This window comes from Varanus komodoensis, unplaced genomic scaffold, assembly GCF_004798865.1.
Source record: "Varanus komodoensis strain SLA01 unplaced genomic scaffold, ASM479886v1 scaffold5, whole genome shotgun sequence".
NCBI classification, from domain to species: Eukaryota; Metazoa; Chordata; class Lepidosauria; order Squamata; family Varanidae; genus Varanus; species Varanus komodoensis.
The window spans coordinates 14,617,006-14,635,726 of record NW_025336087.1 but is presented as its reverse complement, the minus strand read 5'-3'; the positions used below and the strand labels follow the sequence as shown (position 1 = coordinate 14,635,726).

General features: G+C 43.4%; 1 protein-coding gene across 1 annotated transcript in view; it reads left to right on the top strand.

Moving 5' to 3' along the window:
• The window catches only part of LOC123031443 (NLR family apoptosis inhibitory protein), a 33,501-nt gene that overhangs the window by 4,102 nt on the left and 10,678 nt on the right, over nt 1-18,721 (top strand). The window contains exons 3-10 of the mRNA XM_044446431.1: nt 619-718; nt 2,480-2,561; nt 3,338-3,386; nt 5,772-5,897; nt 7,374-7,473; nt 8,224-8,305; nt 9,963-10,020; nt 11,819-13,927. Coding sequence (XP_044302366.1) covers nt 619-718; nt 2,480-2,561; nt 3,338-3,386; nt 5,772-5,897; nt 7,374-7,473; nt 8,224-8,305; nt 9,963-10,020; nt 11,819-13,927 — 2,706 coding nt within the window. The remainder of the gene's footprint in view (nt 1-618; nt 719-2,479; nt 2,562-3,337; nt 3,387-5,771; nt 5,898-7,373; nt 7,474-8,223; nt 8,306-9,962; nt 10,021-11,818; nt 13,928-18,721) is intronic.

Sequence of the window (18,721 nt, the reverse complement as noted above, 5' to 3'; positions counted from 1 at the left end):
TGAATTGTTTTGTTGTGATGTTAATCCACAACATGTGATTTGAAGTGGATATTACATGTGACAAGATGTCCAAGTCACTTTGGATCATGAAGCAGGAGAATCAAATGTTGACCCATAATGATCCAAATTATTGCAGTTTACTGCCCTTTAATGGTAACTCAAGATTGTGCTTTTGCTACTGTTGGCCCCATAATAGGAAATCTCTCTTCTGCATGTTTAGCTTTGCTCTGGACCATAAAAAGCAGATTAGAATGTTCTTTTTTGCTCTGTGGGCAGTGCTTGGAATACACCCCGGTTCCTTAGTACATATTCCTCCCCCTTTTCTTTTTAGTAACATAGCTTCATATTTTAATATACTTTTATTTTTTATGTAAGTCCTTTGGATATAAAAAGAATTTTATTGTGTTTTGCAATGTGTTCCAAGTGCCATGTGGTAGGAGGACAGCATATACATATGGTTATAAGAATAACAATAAGCCTGATATTATGTGACCTCAAGCCACCAATAAAGGTTGCTTAAAGTTCTTGTTATTGCATTGCTTTGCCTTTTCACAGGCTAGTTCAAAAGCACAAAGGCATGTCGAGGTACCTGAAAAGGTGTGGTTTTATTACATGCAGGTATAAAAGACACAGTTCAATGCTTTGCCTGTGCTGGAAGTTTGGGAAATTGGGAAGAAGGCGATGATCCTTGGAAAGAACATGCAAAATGGTTTCCTAAGTGAGTAACTGGCACGGCAGTCCTGTGGTCTGTTCATGTGAGCATTCCTATACTGGGGCCATGCAAATGTACCACCAGAACCATGGAAAGAAAAACCAACAGATGTGCCCATATCATGAGATTGCTTGCCACTGATACCTCCACATTGGCCGTGACAGAATGTGCCAATCCCATCACAGCCAGCTAACCCCATGTCATTGCTCTACCCCAGGGGTGGGGAAACTTTGAGACTGAGGGCTGAATTCCATTTCAGACATGCTCTTGGGTCACATTTCACTGCAGGGCAGAGCCAAAGACAGAGAGGTTGAGTCAAAGACAACAGGGATGGAGCCAAGAATGCCAAAATCACTAGTACAGTGCAGCTTAAAGTTCTTGCTGCCTAAGCCCTGGGAAAGATATGCCAGCCTTTAAGAAAGGAGAGACTGCAGAAAAGCGAAGAAACGACCATAGAATTGGCAGTTGGGGGAAAGGGCCAGGAAAAGGGGTCATGGGCAACTGGAAAACCTGGGGTGATGAAATGGGATCCTAGGAGGGTTTACTGACTCCTGGGCACCTGCTCTATACAATATGTACACACCACAGAGACAAGCAGAAAGTTACTCTAGTGTCTCCTTTAGGACAGACTACTGTGGTGTTGTGTTCAAGAGGACAGCACAATCTCTAGGGCTCTGAGTGCCATAGGATGAGTCAGATTCCCAACTCCAAGGCCATGACAGTGCTCCACACTTGCAGCTGGCAACTAAAGCACCTCCCCTCCCTCTCTGGAAAGATTTGCACTCTCTGCCTTCCTGAGGTTGGGTATGTGACCATAGAGAGGGCTAAAGAGAAGAAGCCTTGGGGGCCAAGATATGAAGTATCCCGAGGCTTCTCCATTCTTCCTCTTTCCCACTCCAAAATGATCTCACTAAACAGCAAAAAGAAAATCATCTAGCAAAAATGCAGAGTTTGATGCCTGGAAGATGAAGCTTGCTTCTGTTCATCATAGGATGCTACTAAACCTCTGAGTTTAAGGACTTATGAGCATGGAGGGTTGGGGTTAGGTTTAGGCTTTAGACTTAGGTTTAGACTTAGACAACATGGCTGGATTCAGACAACATGACAAGCCTTTTTTATCACTGTTGGTCTGTCATGTCTGAACATTGTCATGATATTTCACCATGGTAAGTTTGGTCTTTAGAAACCAAGATAAGAAACTTCCCTTTGTCTTATGGTTTCTCTTGTACCACCTGACTTGTTATGTTGACTGAACCCAAGCTCATGGTTTCTATGTTCCTGATATGCAACTACCATAGAGTCCTCTAGAAAGAGCAGCAAGTGTAGGAGCCACTCCATCCATCTAGCCTCTATGCATAAACCAATGAGGAAGAGGCAGAGAAAATAGGCAAAGACTTGGGATTGAATTCCAAGTGCAGCAGCTGATGCAATACATGCCAACAGTGGGATTGCTAAGGATGGAAACCACAATAATGTAGAAACTACTTCATCATCTGTTGGGTAGATTATGGTAAATAAACATGAACCATGGTAACCATACAGGGTTGCTTATTGCAAACCCAGCCCATATTTACTGAGAGGCAATAATGGGGGAGGGAGTACTTCTTTGATTAAAACTTATATGGAATTCAAATAACTGACATTAATTTTTTGGGGAGAGAAGACTTTAAACTGAGATCCAGTTAACTGCTAATACTAATACAAGAACTCTATCTGTTTACCATGTATAAAGTAGTTGCCCATAATATTTTATGGATTATTTTATAGATGTGAATTTCTTCAACAGAAGAAGTCCAGTGATGAAATTAAAGAGTATATTCAAAATTATTGTGGATTTGTTGGTGTTACGGTAATTTGCTTTTGTCTTTATTCTTTTTTAATTCTGTTTTAAAAAAAGATCTGATGGAATTTGCAAATAATGCCAAATTAAATCTCAGCTGTACAATTAAATACCTTAATTTAATTAATTTGATTTGAAGCAACTGTGTTCCCGACATATTTGTAATCAGGTGTTGTACTGAAGATTCAAACCAGGCTGCAATTCTAGAAGAATTGAAAATATTGAGAATTAGCTAATACACGCTTCAGTTATTGCCAAGCGTGCAAAGGAAAGTACCAAGTACCTTATTTGATACAGAATGTGTCCGTTTGAAAGGCAAATGTTACTGATGGTAGGGTTGGATCCAGGTTTGAGGTGGGCTTTTAACATATTACTTCTGCTGGACACTATCTTATGCTGCTGGAATCCCTTATAGTAATATCCTTCCCAGTAGCAAACCTTTCATCAGTTGCTGGCTGATCACCATTTTAATTTCCCACAATTCCCTCCAATGTAGCATCATTCTCAGGCATTAAGGGAATTTAAAATGGCAGCCCCCTGAGTGATAGTCTGTGAGGAAATGGTGCTGAGCTCTCCCTGCTCAAATGGTGATGCTTGGGTAAAACTGGCAGGTTAAGAAATAGATCCAGGCAGTCATCTTGATAATTCCTAGATTTAATTCAACATACTCAAAAGGATGTTGTATGGAATTGCAGCCCTTGTAGTCACTGCAGTATCTAAGTAGTATAAGAAGTAGAGGTATGCTTAAAAACTATTCTTATTTAAGCCCTTTAAATTCTGTTTAGGGAAAGCACTTCGCAGGATCGTTTCTGAAGAGACTGTCCTCAAATGCAGGTATATAATGAAAATGTAATTCAGAGCCTATGATTTAGTGGTGGTGATGCTCGTTTCCTCCTTGACCCTCTGGAACAGCTTTTGATGTAGGGTGGCCACTCACATATCATCAAAAGAGGAAACAGAGCATCCCCACAAAGACAAGAGAAAGGTGCTTACGTTGATTAATATTGATGGGAATGTAGAACTATGTTCACAGATCTAGCATAGTAAATTTTACAGTAAATAGGAATACAGAACATCACATCATAGTGAGTATATTGGGACCAGGTTATTTCTGTGTTTGCTCAGTCAGCTATCCTGGTGTTAATTGTTGATGGGTAAATTTAAGGCCTTTGTTCACCCTTCATACGGTTCTGGACTTGAACAAGATGGCCCTTTGAACAGAAGACTCTTCTGCAAGGGAGCATACCTGCCCTTCCTGATACAGGATGAGGAGCTGTATCTCGGAGAGAAAACTTTCCAGACCCAGAGAAGCACTTTGCATGAGCTCACAATTTATGTGTGTCCTTGGTCTTGCTACTGGTTTTCTGGATGTTATTCTTATAAGAGATTCTCTAAGAAATTGAATTGTTATAAGAGGGTAGTATGGGATAGTGGTTAGAGGTTGGGACTTGGAAGACAGGGATACTAGTCCCCATTCAGCTATTAAGCCAGCTCACTGGCTGACTTTGGGCCAGTCATTCACTCAGCTTAACCTACGTCCCAGCATTGTTGTTATTCTAAGGATAACATGGAGAAGGTGGATTATATATACTTTATCGCCTTAGGTTCTGTGCAGGAAAAAAGGTGGGATATAAACTAAATTAAGTTAAAATATTCTGGTGGTGTTAAGGGTAATAATGGCTATAATCCTATGCATATCTATGCAGATGGAGCATTGAGCTCCATGGAGTTTACTCACAGGTAAGTAAAGGCTTTATTGTAGTTGAAGGCCTGGTTCACGTGTAACAAGAAGCCATTGGGAGTGAATTTTGGCCTAGCAGCAGCCATTTTGAATATTCTGAGCATGGGAGAAATACACCTTAGCTTTTCTTTAAATGTGAACCCCAGTGGCTTATTTATATTTATATCCCACCTCTTTTCCTTTCAAGAAACTCATGGTGGCTTACATAATTCTCCTCCTCCTCTCAATCTTATCCCCACAACAACAACCCTGTGAGGTGGGATGGGCTGAGAATTTGCAACTGGCCCAAAGTCACCCAGTGAGCTCCATGGCTGAGGCCCACCTTCCTAACCACTACACCACACTGTTGGGGTATAGTTGGGGTGTTTGACAAGCTGTCTATGATACTGGAACAGCCATGGGTTTTGGATGGCTTGTTGACCACCCCAACAACCCACCTGTGCTGGTTGCTCACATAACAAGGAGGTGCTTGCAGTGGGAGCTTGGATTGGCAACTTGGTGCTGTGCATGCTGCAGCCCACCCAGGCTAATCAGCCTCAGTGGGCCGCAGTGGTCATGTGAGCCAAGCTGAGAACCTATAGCTAGTTTTCCGCAAATATTTGAGAAGTTTAAAAGAGTATTTCTTTTTGCATAAGAGTTTGTCTCAACCCAGATAAAAAGTGTTTCATGTTGTAACTCAGTCCTGTGCGTAGAAGTGCATGTGAGAGTAACATCTAATGCTAAACCATTGTTAATTTTAAGTGGTTTGTTGCTATAACCATGAACTTTCTTACAGGCATCATACAAACAGCAGCTTGTTTTCCCTAATTCTGCCTTATTTCTCTCCTGTCCATCCTTCAGAGCAGCTTTATTTTTAGCTTGCTCTTGCTGGGGACTTCTCTTTCAGGCTTAAAGCCTGAAGGCCATGGATAAACTATGGTTCCTGGCTCCAGTAATGACAAGTCTTGGTTTAAACAACCCAGACTTCTAGGTCCAAGCAACACAATAGCCCACACTTAAGGGTTGAGTGTAGATTGTAGCTGAACTTGGATTGTTGTGTTACCTGGGTCCAACTGGTTTGTTAACGTGCCTGGGTTGAGACAAATAATAACCCACATTTCAAGAACAGTCCATTTCAATGACAACCCACCTTCAAGTAATTCTCAGTCCATGCGTGCGTGTTATTGTGTTGGCTGAACCTGGTTTGTAAGCCAGCACCAAGTTATGGCTTCTGTTTGTGTTTTAGCTTATTAGCAAATCATTGGCTGTTTGTAGAGTTTATTCCAAATCCAGTGTCAGGGTAGATTTCAACAAATATACCATAGCTGAGAGTTATGAACCAGGACAATTTATCCTTTCCCTCACTGGACCATTAAAAACAACAGTACATGCCCTATCTTTTATTATAAAGCTGAAGAGCCTATCATGTGCCATCTTTTCATTTGAACCTGTTGGCTAACTGATGTTATCTCAGTTGTGTGATGTCTTTGTTGTACAAGGGGCTTCAGAACCTAACTTAAACATCTATGAAGAAGAAGGTCTCCGTATGGAATCTTTTGAAACTTGGCCACAAGAAGCACATGCTGACCCCACTACTCTAGCCAAATTTGGATTTTTCTACACAGGTCAGTCACTTCTATTCCTTCACACACTTGTAGACCCTGATGGGTCATAACCCTCCTCAAGTCATAGACTCATGTTGTGTGTCAAGACACTTCAATAGGTGAAAAAGCTCTGTGTAGCCTTTTGTGTCCAGGCAAACCCATTCCTGTGGAGTAAAATAAATGGGAAAGCAAGCCAGCCACATTTCTGTACATTTCATTTAGCATTTACTTGTTTGCATTCAGTTCTCACTGAAAGCTTCTTTTTTTCCTTTAGTTATGCATACTTAGATTTGTATGACCTTAGAAGTTGCTGAAATACTTATTACTGAAAAATCCTTAGATGACACTGGGGTCAGAGTTGTGCCATGGAAGATTTTGATGCAGGGGTTCTTGGCATGACAGTGTCCATGCTAATTCCCCCAAGGAGAGCCCCTAAAAGGCTGGCAGTTGTATTGAGTCATTCCTTTGTGTGTACTTTTTCTCTCTTTTTCTATACGTATATAGAATGTATGTATATAGATATAGATATAAAGAGAGGGAGAGACAGCGAGTATATATTAAGCCAATGGGGGTTAATTTCCCCATTTAGCATCAAGCCACTCCAAAATATTTTGTGTTACAGCACAGGGAAAGTTCACAATGTTACACTGACTGGTTTTGCACAACATGGTAAGCCATAAGGGTGGGTGGCTTAGCATATTCTCTGAATCCCCTGTGTTGTGGTTTGTGTGGTTTATGTACCACCCAAGGGTGGCTTATAAATTACCTCAAGAAGACATGGTTTGTAGTAGGGTATATTAAGCACCCTGTGGCTTAGTGAACTGTCTGGGCCTGGATAAGTGATAGTCAAGCTGAAAGGTTGCCACTCTGGCCAGGAGCCGCTAGCCAGTGATAGCTGGCAGAATGCCCAAGCAGCTTGTTGTGTCGCTGTCACCTGCTCCTGCCCATGTTCCAGTCCGTGTGTTGGTTAATACTCCCAAGGGGTTTAGGGTGTTGTGCAACCCTCTCCCATTGGCTGGGTTAAAACAACCTGGATTGACTACAAGCTATCCTTGAAGAGAACCCACTATTGGTTGTTGGGTGAACTGCAGACTGTTTGTCATTATTTGTAATTATGGCTGGATTCAAAGAACATGCTGAACCAGTTTCAACAGCACCCCAGGTTTATGTGAACCCATGCTTGTGAATGTGGGTTATTACGTTGTCAGAACCCAGTAACTGTAGGTAGGAAAACCCACCTGCTGCTTTGCTTTGAGGCTTGCAGCTAAGCTTAGAGGGAACAAGGAAGTCTGACGGAAGTGGCACCCTGAGAAGCCTGCCCTCCTCACAGTCCAAGGACATGAGCGGACAGCAAGGGAAGCCACAGCCAACTGGAATCGCTGTTCCTCATCTGAAGGCCGGGTGAAGCCAGCCTTTACTGGGACCCTAGTTTTGAAAGAAAAAACACACATACCTTACCCAGAATAACAACGTTATTGTGCTATTGCCTTCTTGCAGGGGAGAAGGACATTGTGCAGTGCTTTTCTTGTGGTGGGCGCTTAGTGAACTGGGAAGAAACTGATGATCCTTGGACAGAACATGCTAAAGTTTTCCCTCAGTAAGTAACTGTTCAAGGCAGTGCATTTCTCTTCTCCAACAAGCTGCCATCCGGATATGCCAAACTAGCTGTTCCGTCATCCCCAGCTAATGACATCACTGCCAGCTGCCTGGGAATGATCATCTTTGTAGTTCAATGCATCTGTAGGAAGGGTGATTTAGTAATTTGCAAAGACTTGAAAAAGGAGTTAATGGCCATAAGTTTTCCCTTAAAAATGAGCAGTGACATATTTCTACATCTCAATAGGAGGTCAATTCATGCTTTAAATGATAGCTTCTTTAAGCTTGTTCTTCTTTTGTCTGTATTGGAGGTATGTTTGAAAGAAACTTCCCCATAACACTTAACAGAAGAAGAGAAGTATAGCAGGAGAAACCCTCCCTGAGATACATTAATTTCAAGCCATGCAAAATCTTAAAGAAAGTGCTCAGAAACCATCAAGATGTCATTGTCACAGAACCTATGATGTACTGTATGTTCCCCATAATCCAGTCCACCTCTAATACAACAGCTATTGCTTCTGAACTGTCTTCGAAGGCAGCCATACATAAAGCATATTCTTAAAACAAGTTTTGATGTTACAAAACAAAAACAAAACCCTGGAGGCAAAGAAAAACGAATATATGCCCATATTCACATTTCGGTATACATTTCTTATTCTAACTCCCATTAAATGTTGAAAATAGATTATATTACGTTGCACTCTTTTGCTGATCCCAATTAATACATCTATTCTTTTGAAATTTATTATAGTTGTAAGCTATCAGATCCAGACTGGAAAACCTCACTTGAGAAGCCTAAAAGGCAAACAGAGGCTGATTCATGGCATGAAAAGGTAAAACAATACCCAGTTGGAGTGTCATAGGTACTTTGCTTTCGGCATAACCTCCACTGAAGTGGAAGGGGACTAGCTTTTATGCCCAGTAAATATCATTTTCCAAATTTTGCGCCCCAGATCCTAGTAAATCAGTAAGCGCAGTTCAGAGGGCAATCTCCTTTTGTGCCTCTGAATCAGTGGGAACGACTGTTTGCACACCGGAAGGGTTACAATTCAACAAGCAACACCGGAAGCAGAAACAGTTGTTTGGGGATTGAGGCATGTCAGTGAAGCTTGCAGAAGGAAGCTCCCCAAGCCCTCCTCTTCCTGCTCATTTCTGCAGTTTTACCCTGTTGCACAAACTTCCTCTCCTGTGGGTACAAAGGAATAGTTGAAACTCCGAAGAATTTTGCTTGGTTGAGCAGAATCCAATGTCATCCAAACAGACTTGCACTTTGATAATGGGGCTCTTGCTTCTAACTGAATCTAGCCCTCCCCTGAAAATCTGCTTCAGAGAGCCTCCCCAACCTTCTAGGGTAGATTTGAAGGACACATGCAGAATCACTCCCTGTGCCCCACAATTGTGCTGAAGACTGTCCCATCAGCTGAAAACTTTCACTGCATTTCATCTTTCAGAATGCAAAATTTAATTTTTAGTGAGAAATTTAAGTTGCAACTTAGCAAAGGAAGTAAGCCAATGTGGTGTGATTGTCAGAGTGTTGGACTGGGGACCTGGAAGATCTGGGTCCCAGTACCCACTCAGCCATGTCAGAGAATCTTGAAATACCAGTTGGGGGAATGTATGCTTGGATTCACAGGGAGATGGATTTCATTATGACCCTCAGCAGTTTATTAGATTGAGCCCTCAGATACCCTCTGCAGAGAAACCATACTTGCAACAGCGCTGCTGGGTAGAGGCGAGACCAACTACAAGCTTCCAGAACATATCCAGAGTGTTTCATAGATTCTGAGTCACATGGGCCCAGCAGATAGGCAGTTGGTGATGGAATAAGGGGGGCACAGTGAAAAGAATGTGAGAGCTCTGCAGAGGAGATTTAATACAATACTGTTTGATTACAGGAGCTTGTTATGTCAGTCATGGGTCATTGCTGGTCTTGGCCATCAGTTTGTATGTGCATTAATCAGGCCAGGTTGCTGCTGCTAGCAGATCAGCAGCACAAAAGCCTCAATGCAGTGAACTTTCTAACTGAATGTAGCACAGAGTTCCTTTCTCTTAAAGTAACTGCAATACTAAACAGTAACCTGGCTTGGAATTTTGCTGCTTTCTGAGAAAGGGGGGCAGGTATTTTTATAACACAAAGACACATATAAGCAACCTTTTTCTGCAAGGAGTTATCTGAATTTTCCCAACATGTTCACTGGGTGCCTTTGGGCTAAGTCTCTCACTCTTAGCCTAACCCACTGTATAGGGTTGTTGTGAGGATAACATATAGAGGAGGAAGACTATGTGAGCCACCTTGGGTTCTTCTCAAAAAGATGGGACATGAAGGCAATGTGATGATGATGATAAGCCCCTGTGACAGCAGATGTTTTCCTTCTGAGTGAGCATGAATAGGATTGTCCTATTGCAAATTTACCAGGAATGAACGGAAAGATGTTGCATTTCCTATTTCACAGTTCTAATTAACACACATTTTCTGTTTTTTTCCCCTAGCAAGCAGACTGCACAAGCTATTTGGGAGAGAGAGAATCTCTCAATTCTGCAATGGCTTGTAAGTATTTTGCCACACATCCCTGACTGGAAAAGATGCACACACCTGCCTCAGATTGTCCTCTAGAGCCAACGCGCATAAAACCTGGGTTCTAGCTGATCATTAATTCCATTGTGTGACGCACTTGCCCCATTCATTTCTGAACAATTGGCATGCCAAGCAAAGCCATTTAACAGTACAGTCCTACTGTTAACTTAATACTGAGTTGACCTCAGTGAGCAACTGATGAAGTAGTTCATTAATGCTTATGCCGTAATCAATTTTCTTAGCATTTAAGGTGTCACAAGACTCTTCATTGCTTTTATTCTCAAGTAGACAACCCGTCCAGAGACCCACTGGGTATTGGACGGGGTAAAAATACCCAAACAAACAAATTTGCAGCCTAAATGTCAGTTGCTTTCCAGAATTGGCTTACTAGAGAAGAGGCCAGAAACAGATCTATAGCATGCTATAGTGTTTCATAGCATGTATCAGACACAAGAAAATATATGGCTGTAGCGATTGTCTTGTCTCAGCATAATAATATGTAATATGTTCTAAGACTGTATTTCCTGTTTTTAAATTGAACAAATAGAAATATAGGCTGTTTCTTTTTGTATCTGACAAATGTGTGTGCTGAGTGTACTGTAATAATATGCTGCACAGTACAGTCCAAATGGTGTATTCTACTGCCCAGGACATCACGGCCAATTCACACATCCCTTGCTTGCCCACTGCTGCTTTCACCCAGTGCCTCTCTTGCCAAAGGGGTGTTCCTATCAAAGTGAGGTAATGTGAGATCTGATTAAAGGAACCTGTGCATTTTTGTTTATTGTTATTCATCCAAGCATGTAAAACAAACATCACAGATTTGTTCCAGGTCAGGACTATCCAACTGCAAGTGCATCTTTCTTATTCCCACCTCACACATATTTTCCAACACATTTAGCTGTTTGTGTTTTACACAAAATGTACTGGGAAGCAGAGAGATGGGTTTCTGAGCTGGGAAATCCACAGCGGGGAAAAAAGACGTTTCATAATTCTATAATGTCCTCTACAGCACATGAGTTCATGCAATAGACAAGCAGCCTGCCTCCTGGCATGGCTTAGCATGAGACATATGGAGGTGTAGGAGGCAGACCAGCCTACCAAGTGGAATAATGCTGTTATAAATAAAGGCATCATAAAAGAATGAAATGAAGAAGGCTGCATTTTGGCAAGTCCTAAGAGCCTTGCTTCCTAAATGTGGAAATTTACGTTGAGTATACCAATGTTTGTGTGAGTGGTTGTGTTCCCATAGAATGGTAAGCCAAGATTGTAAGCCCTAGTTTATGATCCTGCCTTGTAAAGAGCACCACAAACCTGGGCCACACTTCAGACAATATGCTCAGCCAAGTAAACCATTTCTTGTCTGTTTGGCTGCTTGTGTTAGTGAAAGGCGCCAAGCAGTTCATGCATGCAGAATCATGGCTTACCATTCTGGGAGAATGTGGCCAGTGTGTGGCCACAAAACATGACATTGTGGTGCTTCTGGATGAGGCATTTATCCTGTAATTACCTTGCCTCTTAAGCATGGGGATTTCCAGGTTGTGGGGAGGTCAGGTTCCAGATGACATTGTTTTCATCTTGACTTGGAAACCCTAGGTCCCCGGGGTTTGTTCTCTCTTTATAAAATTAGAAATAAACCCAACAAATAGGAAAACATGGAGTAGTTGTACAATGATCTTTGACTAGGACACTTCAGCCTGGAAGGACCTTATATTAACCAATCAGTCATTTGAAATAACTCTTGCCTTGTTTCTCCATTGTCCTTTTATAGTTGTGGCTTTTGATGAGCATGAAGAGCTTCAGAAAAAGCTCAGAGGAGCATATGATGATATCAAGTTCAGGAAAATGTTTTCATTTGGGAACTCCAGCCAGTTTGCTATTGATTTAAAATTGCTCTTTGGGGACCTCAGCATTACCTCCAAGAACATCAACAACCTGCCGTTGCAGCTGCTCGTGCTGCCAGAGGTCTTTGAAACCTTTCATTCCATTACAGTTTTAGAAGGGGAAGCAGGCAGTGGAAAGACTGCATTGCTTCGGAAGACAGCCATACTTTGGGCATCCGGATGCTGCCCCATAGTCAGCAGATTTAAGTTTGTTTTTTATCTGTCCTTGAGTTGCAGAGAACGTGATCAGAGCCTGGCAGAACTTATCTGCAATCAGGTGGTGGGGCTAAAAGGATTGTTAACAGAAGATTCCCTAAAGAACATTTGCCAACAGTTAACTAATGAAGTCTTGTTCCTCTTGGATGATTATGATGAAATGAATGCAGCCCCTCGTGTCATCCAAGACCTTATTCTAAAGAACTATTTGAACAAGCACTGTTTAGTTATTGCGGTTCGTACTAACAGAGTTGGAGAAATCCGCCAATATGCCAGTGCAATTCTCAGTATTGAAGAATTTCCACTCACCAGCACTCTCTTTCTGTTAAGAAAACTATTTTCTCAAAACGCTGCCTTTTTAGAACGAGTCCTTGTTCAGTTGTCATCAGACAGTACAATGCATTCCATCTTAAAGACTCCCCTCTTTGCTGTTGCTCTTGCCAAATATTGGACTCAATCTCCTAATGGCAGTATGACCATAGATACAATAATTTTAAAAGCCTACGTACTGTACAGTTCACTGAAATATCCACAGAAAAGTGATCATTTCAAAACTGTATTATCAGCTTGTGGTGAACTAGCCTTACAAGGGCTCTTCAAATCCTGCTTTGAATTCAGCAAGGAAGACCTGTCTGAAGTTGGGGTTAATGGAGACGATGCTCTTTGGTTTGGTCTACTGAGCAAGTTCACTGCCCAAAGGCTTTGGCCACTCTACAAATTCTTTCACCTTTCATTCCAAGAATTTCTTGCAGGTCTAAGGATGAGTGAGCTCCTGGGTTCAGATGTGCAAGAAGATGTGGAGAAAGGGCTGCAGTATTTGCAGCAAATCAACACATTTGTGAAGATCACTGGCCGCTACCAGTATGTTTTGAGATATGCTTGCAGTTCTCCTGTCAAAGCAGTACTCAAAATAATTTCCCACTTGCTCAGTTTACTCAGTGGGAAGGAGTCATGTGAATGGTGCTCAGAAAATGATGCTTATTTACAGCAGGCTTCAGCACTTCAGCTCATGCAGCAGCAACTTGCAATTGCTTATTTTAGTTTGTACCCAAAGCAGTATCATATACAATTCACTGAAATCTTACTTAAACTTGCAACTGAGCTGGCTTATCAAAGCGATATGGTTTCTGCATGTGCTCCTATGCTTTTACAGTTCCTCAGTGGAAAAGAACTTTATTTAGATCTGTTTGATTCAGACAAAAAATTCATACATCGCTTTTTTCTGGATTATCCAGAAAGTTTATACTTACCAAGCAGATTCAAGAAAATTATTTTTGGCAAAGAGGAACATTCTGATCTGTCTATACCTGAAACAAGTTATTCCAAGCTGGGGGTTCCAGTTGTGAACAAAGAACATGCTTCTGCATTTAAACACATGAATGACTTTATCCAGAAAAGAAATGAACATGTGGATTTGTGCAATAGCGTTAGGGGACTTTACTTGAGACATCTCCCGGACCCTTTAATAGCGCCTTTTCTCCAACGGAAATACCATAAGAAGGTCCCACATTTGACATTTAAAGCAGTGTGTGTACATTCTTTCCCTCCTCAGGACCTTCAGAATTTAACAGCACTGTTCTCTGCTTTTGATCATATCAAACTCAACCTTCATCACTGCGGCAGTCTGATTGAAAGTATCAAACCAGCTATTGAGCAGAACTTGGGCTCTTTTAGAATTTGCAGTATAAGCAGTACTGATTTAAGTGCAGTGGAAGAGAACCTACTTCTTTCACTGTCTTCACTTGAGTCACTTAAAGTCAAGGGGAAGATGCTGATACCAGGTACAGTACAGTACAGACTTCTCTGTGTATTGTTGTTAGTGCAGGTGGGTTGTTTTTTTCAATGATTTATCATTGCTTCCAGTCTAACAATACAAGCAGGTTGCTTACCTGTAACTGATGTTCTTCGAGTGGCCATCTGTGCATTCACACATATGGGTGCTGCGCCTGCACAGTGCCTAGGCCGGAAGATTAGAAAGCTAACAGTTTTTGGTGGGAAAACTCCGCTCCCCTCCCCCTCGGTGGTATAAATAGGGCGGAGTGTCTGCCATTTTACTCAGTCGTGAAGACCGAACATTCACCCCCTTGAGGATTAAAGCATATGACAGTAAGCGTCAATGGTACCGAAATATTAAAGTATGGTACCGAGAAAAAAATTCATCCACTCACCGACACCGAGTGGGGCTGGTGGGTGGGTTGTGTGAATGCACAGATGGCCACTCGCAGAACATCAGTTACAGGTAAGCAACCTGCTTTTCTTCGTCGTGGCCTCTGTGCATCACACATATGGGTGATTAGCAAGCTTACCAGACTCGGAGGAGGGAGGTGTCATCAGCGAAGAATAGATGAGAGAACTGCTCTGCCAAAAGAGCAGTCCTGTCTGGCACGGACATCCAGCCGATAATGCTTGGCGAAAGGGCATGGGGCCGCCCATGTTGCAGCTTTGCAGATATCTTGAAGTGGAACCCTCACGGCAAAGGCAGATGAAGTCGCTACTGCTCACGTAGAATGGCCTCTTGGGAACACAGGTAAGACTATTTTTGCTAGCTGGTATGCCAGGACAATAGTTTCAACAATCCATTTAGAAAGTCTCTGAGATGTGACTGGGGACCCTTTGTCATGCTCGGAATACTTAACAAAGAGTTTATTAGAACTATGGAAGGCTTCTGTACGAGATCTGTAAAAAGCCAACCAGCGTCGAACATTGAGGATGTGAAGAGACCTTTCTATCGGATTCGAAGGCGATGGAAAGAATGCAGGCAAAACAATCTCTTGACTCATATGGAACAATGTAGCCACCTTAGGCAGAAACGAGGAATCCATTCGAAGAATGACCTTTTCCTTATGGAAATTCAAATACAGTGAGTCTATTCGAAGAGCACAAAGTTCGCTAGCTCTCCGAGCTCTCCGAGCTGATGTAACTGCTATAAGGAAGGCCGTTTTCCAAGAAACAAGGCGTAGGTCAACTGTTGCCAGAGGTTTGAACGGAGCCTTTGTAAGCGCCTGAAGTACTACGGAAAGGCTCCATGTTGGCATAGCAGGACGAATAGAAGGATGTAAATTCTGTAATCCCCTAATGAAACGCCGAACCAGAGGTTGAGAGAAGACCGATGAGCCTTGTACAGCGCCGCGATACTGAGATATGGCAGCTGCGTAAACCTTGGTGATGGTTTAAGTCTTGAGTGGTACAGTTCCAGGAAGAATTGTAAAATGTTCTCAATTGAAGCCATTCCAGGAACAAATGAATGGCGTTCGGCAAAAGATGAGAATCTCTTCCATTTCGCCGCATAAGACCGACGAGTGGATGGTCTTAAAGCAGATTCGAGAATCACTTGAAGTTCTGGATTGAAAGCTGTTGATACCAAAGCAGTCGTTGTCTAATTCAAGGGAGGAGTCATTTGTACAGATCGGCGAGCCTGATTCTCCAGTGCTAGAGATGTCGTTGGTATCGAGTCAGCCGCATGATTTAGTTGATGTGCCAGGCCGTCAGCTTCAACGAGGCCAAGTCCGGATGCCAGATCGCTCCGTTCTGCTGTGTTAACAACTGAGGAATTGTTGGGAGCAGAAGGAACATTCCTCTGGATAGTCGAAGAAAAGTGGTGAACCAAGGTTGTCTCGGCCACCACGGGGTTATTAATATCCCTGTGGTGTTGTCTTGAACTATTTTCGATGCCACTCTCGTTAGAAGTGAATGGGTAAAAAGTCATGTTGTCCCAAGGAATCATGAGAGCATCCCCTGTCGATCCCGATCTGATACCCACTCTCAAACAATACACATCGCATACCCTGTTGTCTCGGGTAGTGAACAAGTCCATGTCCGGCTAACCCCATAAATGGAAGAGGTTTTCACAAAGTTGTCTGTCCAACTCCCACTCGTGGGTTGTTGACATCTGTCTGCTCAGCGTGTCTGCTTCTATGTTGTCGGTTTCTGCCAAGTGAACTGCTAGGAGTAGTATGTCCCTTGGGATACACCAATTCCAAATTTCCATTGATAGATGGGCTAGAGTTGGTGACTTTGTCCCGCCCTGCTTGTTGATGTAAAAAACAGCAGCGATGTTGTCCAATGCAATCTGGACAACTTGACGGCATAGTACAGTCTCGAAAGATTTGAGAGTGTTGAAAAACGCCAGAAGTTCGAGGAAGTTGATATGCTTCATTGTTTCTTGTCTGTTCCAAGTCCCTTGGACCCAAAGTCCTGAACATGCTGCACCCCATCCAAGTAGGGACGCGTCAGTGTACAGGGCTGTTGTTGGTTGAGGCGGTTGGAACGGAACGCCAATGGACAGGTTGTCTGGCACAGTCCACCAAGTCAAAGTATGTAGGATTGACAGCGGGATCCAGATCAACTTGGTAGGAGAATCCCGCTGTGGATGAAATGATCTGTTGAAAAACAGCTGTATGGGCTGAAGACGCAGTCTGGCATACGGAACAATGGCAACTGCAGCAGCCAGGTGTCCCAGGAGTCTCTGGACGGTTACGGCTGGTACCGTTCTGTGTAGTCGGATTCGATGAATATGGCTGCAGAGAGTATCTCAACGGTTTGGAGGAAGGAAGGCTCTCTCCTGAGTAGAATCGAGGCGTGCACCAATGAAGTTGATGACCTGCGTGAGAGTAAGGGACGATTTCTCGTGGTTAATGCAAAGTCCAAGATCGTCAAGTAGAGTGCAAGTCTCGTGTACAGCTAAGAGAAGGTCTTGTCTAGTCTGCGACACTATGAGCCAATCGTCCAAATACGGGTATATTTGTATGTCCTGAGTCCATAAGTGTGCGCACACTGGAGCTATACAGTTCATGAAGACTCTAGGGGCAGTAGCCAGGCCGAAAGACAAAACATTGAATTCGAATATATCGGATCCGACAGTGAAACGTAGAAAATGCCTGTGAGAAGGATGAATGGAAATATGGAAGTAAGCATCCTTCAAGTCCAGTGAGGCGAACCAATTCTCTCTCCTCAGCAATGGAAAGATATTTTGTAAAGTGGTCATCTGAAACTTTTTAGGTTTGATGTACCTATTAAGATTTCGCAAGTCCAGGATCGGACGAAGACCACCGTCCCATTTCAGGACCGTAAAATATCTGGAATAGAATTCATGCAGTCCCTCAGAGCGGGAGAGCTGTCGAATTGCTCCTTTACGAAGTAGCTGGTAGACTTCGTCACATAGTACCAAAGAACAGGGTGTAAAACGAATCGGCTCGATGGAGGAACGACACTGAATTCTATCCTATATCCAAGTTGAATGATAGACAACACCCACCTATCAGATGTAATGGACTCTCAAATGGGGAGTCGGCTTTGGAGTCGGTCCCCAAAAGGGAGAGGGGAAGGTGGGGAGTGGAGAGAGAGAATGGTCCGCCCAGACCGTCAACGTTGGCACTTATCGGTATCGAAACGTTGACGGTCCTGGGAGAAGAGTTGTTGTGGCTGCTGCCTTCAACATTGCTGTCTTTGTTGGTACTGCTGTCGAGGCTGATACTGTTGACGGTAGGAGGATCAGGGCCATTGCCACTTACGTTTTTGCTGAGGAAGCTCCATACGGCGTGCGGTCATGCACGATTCATGGATCGACTTCAACTTATGGTCGGTCTTCTGATAGAAAAGTCCAGTGCTGTCAAATGGCATTTCCTCAATCCTCCTCTTCATTTCATCAGGGAAATTACAATTTTGTAGCCACGCGTGGCGTCGCAGAGAAATGGCACTGACGAGGGCCCTCGAGTCAGTGTCCACGTGGTGCCTGGCAGTGGAGAGTTGTTGTATCGCCACCTGCATCACCTCCTTTATGAAGACTCTGGCCAAGTCCGCTTGGTGGTCCGGAAGAGAGGAGGCAACGTTATCCAGCTTTTACATTATGAAGTACTGGTAACGTGCCAGCATTGCTTCATAATTCAATATGCGCAGGCCAAGCCCAGAGGCCACATAGACTCGACGCATGAGCATATCGATTTTCCTCCCTTCCTTGTCACAAGGGGCCGTGTGACCCCTCGACTCCCTGTCCTGGGAGGACTCAACCACCACTGAGTTCGGCTTTGGGTGATGGAGCAGGAATGGGATGTTGTCCTCCCGAACCCGGTACATGGCCTCATACCGACGAGACGTGGCCTGTGGTTGAGCCAGTTGGCCCCAGGGCTGGACCATAGCCTAATGAAGTGTCGTAATGAGTGGAAGGGTTATGGCTGCGGACTGCTCTCCCCTGACAATGTCGTAAAAATGATCAGTACTGGGACTGGGGTGATGATGGGCCTCATTTCCAGAGACCAAATGAGGCAGGAGGTGAGCTCCGCAAAGGTGACATGCATCAGGGGATGCAGGGCCTTGGGAAGTGATAGCTACATCAGGAGACGTAGAATCAACCTCCGACTCATTCGAGTCTTCGTGGTAGCAGTGGCGGTTGCTAGAAGATGAGGTTTCTGGAGAGGTTGGTCGTCCTCTCTCCATACGCCTCGACGTGGATTTTATTTATTTTTTTGATTTATATCCTGCCTTTTTCCTACAAAGGGCTCAAGGCAGCTTACATCTCCTCCTCCATCTTATCCCCACAATAACAACCCTGTGAGGTAGGTTGGGCTGAGAGTCTGTGA